The 10,327-nt window shown below is 45.5% G+C and overlaps 1 protein-coding gene across 3 annotated transcripts; it reads right to left on the bottom strand.

Moving 5' to 3' along the window:
- Positions 1-2,313: 2,313 nt before the first annotated feature.
- Positions 2,314-9,859, bottom strand: LOC143655711 (dehydrogenase/reductase SDR family member 1-like). 3 transcript variants are annotated; one of them, XM_077127091.1, is made up of 9 exons: positions 9,702-9,859; positions 9,092-9,263; positions 7,802-7,945; positions 7,573-7,652; positions 4,324-4,456; positions 3,864-4,010; positions 3,278-3,347; positions 2,885-2,965; positions 2,314-2,711 (listed from the first exon to the last, which is right to left on the bottom strand). In XM_077127091.1, exons 2-9 carry the CDS (start codon positions 9,239-9,241, stop codon positions 2,575-2,577), a joined length of 942 nt encoding a protein of 313 aa, XP_076983206.1. In that variant the 5' UTR covers positions 9,242-9,263; positions 9,702-9,859; the 3' UTR covers positions 2,314-2,574. The 3 variants fall into 3 exon arrangements, 2 of the variants coding, with proteins under 2 accessions (XP_076983206.1, XP_076983205.1); XM_077127090.1 differs by having other exon boundaries at positions 9,092-9,245; XR_013162238.1 differs by having other exon boundaries at positions 2,670-2,711; positions 2,885-2,993; positions 9,092-9,245.
- Between the last annotated feature and the right edge of the window lie 468 nt (positions 9,860-10,327).

Raw genomic sequence — 10,327 nt, 5'->3', positions numbered from 1 at the left:
ACATCATTCACTGCAGCAAGCATGCCTCCTAGCCGACTGCAGATGTAATCAGTCACAGATGAGGTTCACATACCATTGGCTCATGCCCACAGCAGCAGAACTAGGTGCCTTCACTTGGCCAAGTTGACAACTGACTCTAACTACCACACCTCCTCTTTTTTTTTTTTTTAAGTTAGCTCCTGGCATCCAAGGGAAACCTGCCAAAAACCCTAGCTGGATACAAGCTTAAGGAATAATGCCTCAGAATCTAAATTCCAGTGACAACACTAGAATATCAAATTAAATTAAAATATCAAAGTTTCCAGGTTTCAAGAAAAGATTACAAAACATACAAAGTAACAGGAAACAATGTCCCAGGGAAAAGAGAAGATTAAAACATTAGAAATCATCAGTGAGGAGGACCGAACCTGGGACATTCCAGATAAAGACTTAAAAAAATAAAAGATCTTAAATATGTTCAAAAAAGCTAATGGAAAATATAGACAAATAACTAAAGGAAACCAGGAAAATAATAGATGAACACAAAGAAAATATGAATAGAGAGATGGAAACTTCAGAACCAAACAGAGTTGAAGATCTAGTATCAGAAGTTAAAAACTCTCTAGAGCCGTTCCACAGCAGATTGGGGCTGGCAGACGAAAGAACAAGTGAACTTGAAGATAGAACAATTGAAATCATCCAGCCTGAGGAAGAGAAAGAAGAAAGAATGAAGAAAAGTGAACAGAGCCTGAGGAACCTGTGGGACACAATCAAGCATGCTAATAGGTGCACTGTGAGTATCCCAGGAGAGAGAGAGAGAGAGAGAAAGAGAGAGAGAGAGAGAGAGAGAGAGAGAGAGAGAGAGAGAGAGAGAGAGAGAAGAAAAGGAGTAGAGAGAATATCCAATAAATAATGCCTGAAAGCTTCTCAAATTTAATGAAACACATTACTATGCACACCCAAGGTGTTCAATGAATTCCATACAGGATAAACCTAAATAAATCTGCACCTAACCATGTTATAATCAAACTACTCAATGCCAAAGAGAGAATTCTAAAAGCTGCAAGAGAGAAGCAATGTGCCACAAGGGAACCTTAATAAGATTAAGTGTCAGTTTCTCATTGGAAAACATGGAGGTAAGAAGGCAGTGGTGACAGCAAAAATTGCCAACAAGAATTCGATATCCAACAAAAGTGTCTTCCAAAAATGATGGGGGAATTAAGATATTTCCAGATAAAAAAGAAACGAGAGACTCTGCCACCACTAGATTGGCCCTACAAGAAATACTAACGGGAATTCTGCAGGTTGAAAGGATATTAGACAAATGAATGAAGCCACATGAAGAAATAAGATTTCTGGTAAAGATAATGATATGGGTAAATAAAACTACCTTTGGCTATTGTATTTTGGTTTATAAGTCCACTTTTTATTTCCTAAAGGTTCTAAAAATCAAATGCATAAAATGTAATGATAAATCAATGGCTTTGGATTCATAATATATAACTATGTAATTTGCAACCAGAAGTACATAAAGCTGAGGGAATGAAGGGGTGGAGGAACATAGTTTTATTGTCCAAGTAAATGCGACTGTTACGGATTTAGGAGGTCAAATTTAATTCCTGTGATAACCACAAAGAAAGTATTAGTGAATATGCAAACTCGGAGTCAGAAAGTCGAGTACAGGTTACCAGGGGTGGGGGCAGGCGCAATTGGGAGTTAATGTAAAATGAGTGCAGAGTTTCTGTTTGGGTGAAGGGAAAGTTCTAGTAAGGGATGGTGGTGGGGAGACTGCAACATCATGAATGATAATCCTACTAAATGGTGTGCTGAGGAGATGTTGGGATGGGAAGATTTATGCTGTTTATATGTTTCCACAATTAAAAAAATAAAGACAAACTAAAGAGAGAATGACAATTAAATGCAATGTATGATACTGGATGGTGATTAAGAATAGAGGTGACATTTTCACAAGGATAGTATAGGGACGGCAGAAAAAATTGGAATATAGAATGTAAGCTTTCTATTAATTTTAAATTTCTTGAAATTGGTAATAGTATTTAAGGTGATGACATAAGTGAATACACAGGGAGGTGTTATGTGCTCAAGGATATGTGTGCAGCCTGCTCTCAAATGTTCAGGAGACAGATACCTAGATATATAATGGATGATGGAATGATATGGCAAACGTGGTCAAATATTAAAACTGGCTGGTTTGGGTACCTGGGGTAGTGTGGCAGTTTGTTGGAGTTCACTGTATGAGATTTGTTTCATTTTCCCCATTGTCCTATAAGCTTGAAATTCTTTCAAAATAAAGAAAAACCCAAAAAACATGTAGAAGGAGAAATGAGACCTTTATTAGCCCGTTGGGTATTGAAAATACAGAGGCAAAAAGTAAAATGTAGGGATGAGAAAAACCAAGGCACAAGGAGTGGCCTATAAAAGCCGCTAAGACCCAGCACGGACACAAAACAGAACCTTCTTTTCTAATCAAGGATCTGGGTAGGTGAGAAAGGTCACCAATTCCACTGAGATAGGCCAAACTACTCCTGGCCCATCTGGGGAGAGAAGCAGAGTGGTATCGTCAGGTAAGGAGGGTTAGAACTTGCTGGTATAAAGAGTAACAATCCACTTGGGCATACGGAGGAAGCCAGGCATGCACGAGGACAGCCAGCTCATCCTGGAGGTGGTGGAAAGGATGGAACTCAAAGACAGAAAGTCTTCAATACGTCGGCCTGGGGACAACAAGAAGAGGAGGATTCAACCCTTGTTTCTAATTCCTTGGACATCTCAACTTTGGCCAAAGAAAGTGAGTGGGGTGGAGGAAGGAAGGAACAGGGAGAGAGTGAGGGAGAAGGAGTGAGCAGTGAACAGAAGGAAGAGACATCTGGGCTGCTGGAGCTCTTACCATCCACATCCCGAAAGCCATAACGTCGAGCAAGGTCACAAGACAGCAGCACCTTTCCACTCAGTCTCAGAATTTTAGGGTCTGTGGACACATGTATAGCTGGAGATGGCTTAGGAGTAGCACAGAATGGCAACATTTGGGACAGATTCAGGAGCTCAGGAGAATTGTTTCTCTGGTCCTAGGAAGGTACCTGGGCTTCTGACCCCTGGCCACACTTAGCTACTTCCTAAGGCTCCCAAACATCACACTAGGAATCCTACTCTCTGGGCCTTGAGAACAAGAGGAAAGAAGGGCTTATTTCTCCTTAACAACTTCTCAAACCAGGGCCCAGCACTGACTGCCACAGTCCTGCTATCATCCCTTTCTTGTGGCCAGCTGCCCCCAATACTTCACCTGTTGCCAAAGCGACGATACATTTGCCACTAACTTCTGGGGTTTCTCCGGATGAGAAACGTGATCTGAGCTGAAACACAGGGGCAGGAAAGTGAAGAGTCAATACCCAGTCCCTTTTCCCCCTCACCTACTCCAGGAGGAGAGAAAGGCCCTCGTGGGTCCACCTGCGGGAACCAGTGACTTAGAAGATCACCAGAGCTGCTCCTCACACTCAGACGAGACTGGCACCCCCGTACTAGGACTCACTGGCTTCCTGAGAATGATCTGATGGTGCCTACCAGGACCTGGGCCTTCGAGGTTAGCAGCTCAATGTGCGTGTTTTAAAGAGAAGGGCTTTGAAGCCTTCAGCCTTTCTACTTCCCTAGGGATCCTTTCCATTTATGGCACATGAACATGTTTCTTAACCTTGCCGAGTTTCATTTTCTCCATGTGTAAAATGGAGATGATATTTCCCCTGCAGGATTATAGGAAATCACGTGTGAACAGTGCTCAGGGACTCAGTAGGCGGGAGCAGCTACTCCTGTCATGGTCTTGTTGGGGATGGAGAGGATGAGTCCCCTGCCTCCCTCACCCTTCCCTTGCTAACCTGCTTAACTTCGGGATCCTCAGAAGACTCTTCTGTTGCCACATAGTCCTTCATCATTTCTGTCTGCACGAGCCCTGGCCACAGAGACACGTAGCTGACCCCGTGGCGTCGTAGCTCTTGGGCACAGTCAACAGCCAGCCTGTCACACTGTGGAGGGACAGAAGGCAGGGTGACAGCCAGGTCCTCTGGCAGTGTCACCTCCACACCTTCCCTGCTCCGCCGGGGTATGCTCAGGCCCCCAGCCGTTCCCAGTCCCACCTGCCCTTCTTCCCCAGTATAATGCCTACTCAGGAGAGGGGCCCATTGAGAATCAAACAAAGGAACAGTCCATGGAGAAGCAGTGGGAGAGATGAGCGTCAGTTGGCTTTACCATTCTGACCACTGGGAACTCACCTCCTGAGTCACAGATATCATCATGGTCCTGCACCCCTTCCCGACCCCCATGCCACTGGGTGCTCACCGCAGCTTTGCCCACGCCATACGCAACATTGAAGAAGTACTGCAGCCCGCCAACGGAGGAGATGACCACGATGAGCCCACGGCCAGCTGGCACCATCAGCCGTGCCCCGTAGACCGAGCACAAGTAGTGGCCTCTGGAGGTGGGACGGAGAAGAAGGCAGAACTGCCTTTGGCGTTTGTTTGGGGGCTGCGGCCCTTTGGCAGCTTCCTCTTCCCTCTAGCAGTTGCAGTCAGCAGAGGGAAGACTGCAGACCTGGGAAATCAGACTTGAGCTCACAAAATGAGAAGGAAAACGGTTAAAAATCAACCACCGCGAGATGAGGAGCAATCATCTTTCGAAGACGGAATGGAAGAATAAAGGGCAGTCACAATCACAGATACCTCAGGGGAAAGACTTCAGAAACATATAGGGTTTACATGGAAAAAATATATAAAATTTCTGCCCAATATAAAAGAACAAGTACAGGCATAATATGGTCATAGACAAGAAGAATCAATGTATATTTACATTGTTCTATTCAAATTAATCCATACACGGCAATTAAATCTTAAATCTGTATGTCCATAAGGCTTTTTGGAGGAAGTGACTAAATAAACTAAGGCTCAATGAGAAGGATAAACATATGAGATTAGCCTGGAAAATCTTCTAAAAAGATGAAGAGTGTCTGGTGGGTGAGGGCGTTGTGCATCCTCACCCTGTAATAAAGTGGACCACTGGACACACTAGTTAAAAGAACACAATACAGGTATAACAATAGGCAGATAAATTAATAAAATGAAAATAGTCAATAGTTAGATCAAATTGTAAATAAGAATTAAACATATTTTCAAATCAGTGGGGAGAGATGGATCATTCAATAAATGATTCAAGATGATTGGGCAGTCGTGTGTGGCATTAGTTCCTTATTTTATTTATTATTTCAAAATGAATTCCAAAGTCTCTCACAGTTGAATTAAAAAGAATAAAAGAAATCATGAAAGTATTAGAGTGCTAAAAGAGAAGAAAACATGGGTGAATGTGTTAATAAACTTGGAGTGGGGAAGGCCTTTCTTAGCAGCGCAAGAAGATAGAAACAATAAAAGAAAAGATCAACAGATTTGCCTTTGGAAGTAAAGCATATATATACACACACATTTATGTAAACATATAGAGAGAGGTGGGGTGTATGCATGAAAAAATGAGTACTAAACTGGGAAATTACTCTCAAAACAAATAAACTCTTCCATAGAGACCTGTTACAAATCAATGTAAAAAAGAATAATCAAATAACACAAACAACATATCACACAAAAAAGAAAGAGGCAATAAACCAATAAAAAACAAAGGAAGCGCAACCTCACTAATCATTCTAAAGAAGTATGAATTAAAACAATCTTGAGATATTTTTAGCCTATCCGAGGAGCAGAAACTGTCCCGTTAGGTTGAAGACACAGGGAAACTGAGATTTTCCTTCACTGATGTGGGATTATAAGTTATTGGGGTCTATTTTAGAGGGCAACTTGATAATATTTATTACATCCTTAAGAAGTACATACGCTGTGACCTAGAAATCCCACTACTGGGGGTGGTTCTGTAGAAACACCTGCTCACATTAAAAGGGCCTCCAGGGCAGCATTACTTAATAGGGGGAAAAAGGATACAACTCAATTGCCACAATTAAGAAATTAGATAAATAAATTATGGTACATCCTTCCAACGGATAATTTCGGAAGTATTAAAAAGAATTAGAGATATTTATGTGGACAATATGAAAGGATGACTAGGAAACCACTCACAGTAGCTATCTCAGAGGAGGGTGAAGAGGGTGGCAGTGAAGAGAACAAGATTTATCATGGTGTTTAACTTTTTTTCAGTAATTGAAAAAAACATAGATATATATATTGTAACCAGAAAAAACTTTTTTTTGCCATGAAGAACATTTTAGGACCCTATAAATGCAAACAAGTAGAGAGAGTTTTAGTTTGAAAAGGACAGGCCAGTTCAAGGAATGCAGAGGAAGGACCCAGTAAATGTATGTGTACGTGTGTGTGTGTGCATGCATGCGTGTGCATATGTGTGTGTACGTGTGCAGGCGTGCATGTACGTGTGCTTGCGTGTGCGTGCGTGTGTGTGTGCACCGCATGTGCATGCGTTTGTGCGTGTGCATGCATGTGTGTGTGTGTGAAGAGGGAGGGAAGGTGCTGATGTGCTGCCGAGAAGCTCACAAAGTGAACTTTGCTGTCACCGGGGCCCAGCGCCCACCCTCCAGGTCTGGTGTCTCCCTCACTGCTGCAAAACCCTGACCAGCAGGGGAGAAGGGTGTGGAAGGCTCCTCTCTTTGAGGCTGATGGACAGAGGCACTGCCTACTTCCAGCGTTTCGGTTTTCCGTTCATGTCTCTGAGCTGACCGCCTCCCTCTGACCTCACAAACTTTCTTCCACTTTAAAAACCACGATTGCATTCTAGTCCTTCTCCCACTTTAGAAGTCACAATGGCATTTTAGTTCTGCTTTCAGGGGCTTGCTGCCTGAGTCCCAGGATCGGAACTGTAGGTGTTCTCAAATGCTCTGATCAGGTATTTGCAGATAATCTCTTGGTTAGTCCCACAGGTGGCTGATCATATCTACCTAGTAGAGTTTAATAATCTGAGAGAGGAACATCGTTCCAACAATAAAAACACGGACACTGCTGGTGCGTATTTACTGTGTGAATTCTAAATGCTGTGCTTCCACCTCACTTCTCTGCGTAATGCCGAGATGCCCCTGCACTCCGGGCTCTGACCCAGAAGTGCCCTTGCCTGTGGGTCAGGAGTAAGAAAGGGGAGGCTAAGGAGCGGGAGCACTCACTCTTTCTTATTAACCTTCTCTTGGTCCAACACAAAGGTATCTCTTCCTCTAACCAGTTTTGAAAGTACAGATTATCTACGGGGTGTGTTATTTGTGGGGAGTTGGAGCTCTGAGGGAGGAAGTCTCCCTTCTTGGTTGTGCAATTGAATAGGCAGGGAGTGAGGCGGGAGGGAGGCCAAGGGCTCCTTCAGGTGAAAAGTATTGACAGAAAGAAGGCAAAAGGTGACATTCCCAGGTACAGACTCACCTGGATGAAACTTTTCCAGAGGTAAGTGGGGCAAATGGGACAGAAAGGAGAAGGGGCTGGAGGGATGAGGAGGCTCAGGAAAGGAGAGGGCCAATAGGGAAAGGTCTGGCCCCCCCGCCTGGGTGAGTGAGGGAGGGGACTTGGGTTCTTGCAGTGGCCTTGCAAGGGGAGCACCTACCTGAGTCCCACGTTGTTCAAATCGTCCCACACAGAGGCGGGGCTTTCCCAGAATGTCTTCTGCTTATTCTCCAAGATTGCCTGGAAGACACAGGGAGGGTGATGGATTGGACGATCTTAAAGTAGGAAGGAGTGAGGGGCGGGGTAATAGAGGAGACAGTGGGGATGAGGACTCAGGGCTTAGGGGTAGGGCCAGGAACATGGGGCTGGGTTCACAGTTCAAAGGGTACCTGGGCCCCAGCGTAGGCATTGTTGACCAGCACATCCAGACGCCCCTCCTGCTCCCGACGCACCTGCTCGAACAGGCTCTGCACGTCACTCTCCCGACTGGAATCACATACCACAGGCACACACCTGCCTCCACGGGATTGCGCCTGAAGAGGGACCCAGGAGATACGTGCTAAGGCAACTCCCCCGACCAAAGTGAACTTGGGAGCTGAGAAGGCAAGCAGCTGAGGGAACCTGGCGAGCAAATATCACCCTCTGGTGTTTCAGGAATGAGCGGCTCCTCCCTCTCGGCCCCCACCTTGCCCCCACCCACTAGCAAGGTGGATCTCGTGTTTCACATCAACAGACTTTTACTGAAGCTTATAAACCACGTGCAAGGCACTGTGTCCTGCACATGGAAGACAGGGACAGATAAGGCATGGAGCCAGGTCGTGAGAACCGAGTAATGATCCTTTTCCTCATCCTTGGTCATTTCCATCTCTCAGGCCCTTAGCTCCTACTCTTCGGCACTCACTTCGAGCTTCTCTGCAACCCCAGCCCTCTTACCCTCATCCTGTCAACTGTCATCTTTGGTAGCTGAGAAATCAGTTACCAAGCATGAACTGTTTCTACTTTGTGTTCTGCCTCATCCTCTACAAATGTGTCCCCAATGTGTACTTTTAGGTTCTAGCTTTTCTTATTCACCACATGCAGGCTGTCCCTCTGTCCCTCTGCTAGAATGCCTTTCCTAACTTTAGAGACGCGGTTTGAGAACCACCTCCTGCAAAATGCCTTCCCTGACAATCCTGTTCCCCACAGAATCTCCACATGCTCTCATGTGCACACCTCTCTCATCACACGACATGGAGATAAGCAATTTCTGCATCTGACTTCCTGTTGGACTCTGTCTTTTTAAGAGCAAAGATTATATTTCATTAATCTCAGTAACTTCAGTGCTTTGCCTAGCACCTAGCAAACTGTAGGCACCCACACATTTATTGAACTGAAGTCTAGTAGGGAAGTCTGGATTCCAAATGAAAACGTAAAGTTCATTAAGGCTTCCCCAAAAATAGAAGAATGTACAGGTCTACAATCTTTTAGTTATTAATTCCAAATTCCCGAAGCTCATAAAGCTTACTTGGTGGCGAAATCTGACCCGACCTAAAGTTGATTGTGGTATTTGTTTATCCCACTTGGAGTAGATATTCATGTTTTGCTGAGGAATATTACGATTTCTAGTAAGGGATTACGGGAGGACCTGAGAAGGGCTTCCTCGGTGGTTTCTGTGCGGCAGTCCCAGAGCAAGGGCTCACCTCCTGAGCAGTGGTCTGCAGCGTGTCCAGACGACGGCCAGTGATGTAAACGGTGGCCCCTGCTTCGCAGAGCTGCAAGGCAATGCCGCGCCCGATGCCCCTGGACGCCCCAGTCACCACGCACACTTGGCCCTTCAGAGGCGGTGCCATGATTCTGGTAAAGGGTGAAAACCTGTGGCAGCAGAGACTTGATCTGCGGAAAGCCGGCAGATTGCGCGTGTGCGTGTGTGTGTGTGTGTGTGTGTGTGTGTATGTACGGGGACCCAAAACAGCGGCAGGAAGGGGAGCAAAGGTCGGGCTCCTATGACAGGAGGGAAAAGGAACAGAGGGGGTGCCTGAGAGGTGGGTGGGCCCTCAGGCAGGGCTGCTGAGTGTCTCTTTTGGGAGGGTAGGGAGTGAAGGGGGCGGGCTGGGCTGTCCAGAGCTGGACACCTCGTGGCATCCTCTGAGGTGGGAGGTTCTGGAACGGGAGACCCTCAGGGTCCTGGGCTCTCTGGGGCTGTGGCCCTTACAGCCTGGATTCAGTCCCGCCGACCGCGGGCGCCGCTTCCCGGTCGGGTGGAGCGGGAGGCCCGGGGGACCCCGAGGCGAGCGGGGAATTCTTACTCACCAACTCCTGTGCGGTCTCGCTACAGCTGCTGTGGCTCGAAAACCTTGATTCTGGCGGCGGGAGCGGGAGGGATGGAGTGGAAGTCCGAGCTCTGCCAAGACCAAACTGGAGAGGTGCAGGAAGGGCTCCGAGAGAGCAGGACTGGGTCTGAATCTAAGGTCCGGGTGGAGGGGGCGGTGCGCTGGCCTGGGGTGAGGGCAGGATGTGGGGGCGGGGCGAGCATTCTACCGCTAACCACCCATGCACCCTTAGTGTCTTTTTAAAAATAATTAATTAATTAATTAATTTATTAAACATAACAACATACAAACACGAGCATTCTTATCATATGATCATTCCATTCTTGATATATAATCAATAACTTACAATATCATCACATAGTTGTATATTCATCATCTTGATCATTTCTTAGAACTTTTGCATCAATTCAGAAAAAAGAAATAAAAAGGAAACAGAAAAAAACTTCATACATACCATACCCCTTACCCCTCCCTTTCATTGATCATTAGCATTTCAATCTACTAAATTTATTTGAACATTTGTTCCCCCTATTGTTTATTTATTTTAATCCATACTTTTTATTCATCTGTTGATAAGGTAGATTAAAGGAGCATCAGACACAAGGT

This window comes from Tamandua tetradactyla, chromosome 14, assembly GCF_023851605.1.
Source record: "Tamandua tetradactyla isolate mTamTet1 chromosome 14, mTamTet1.pri, whole genome shotgun sequence".
Taxonomy (NCBI): Eukaryota; Metazoa; Chordata; class Mammalia; order Pilosa; family Myrmecophagidae; genus Tamandua; species Tamandua tetradactyla.
The sequence above is the reverse complement of the archived record's forward strand: the minus strand, read 5'-3'. Positions and strand labels throughout refer to the sequence as shown.

Coding starts and splice junctions, on each gene's coding strand:
- LOC143655711 (XM_077127091.1), bottom strand. CDS start 9,241: ATGGCACCGCCTCTGAAGGGCCAAGTGTGCGTGGTGACTGGGGCGTCC. Junction 7,946..9,091: donor TGCAGACCACTGCTCAGGAG/GTGAGCCCTTGC, acceptor GTCCCTCTTCAG/GCGCAATCCCGTGGAGGCAG. Junction 3,348..3,863: donor AGGATCCCGAAGTTAAGCAG/GTTAGCAAGGGA, acceptor CCTGTGTTTCAG/CTCAGATCACGTTTCTCATC.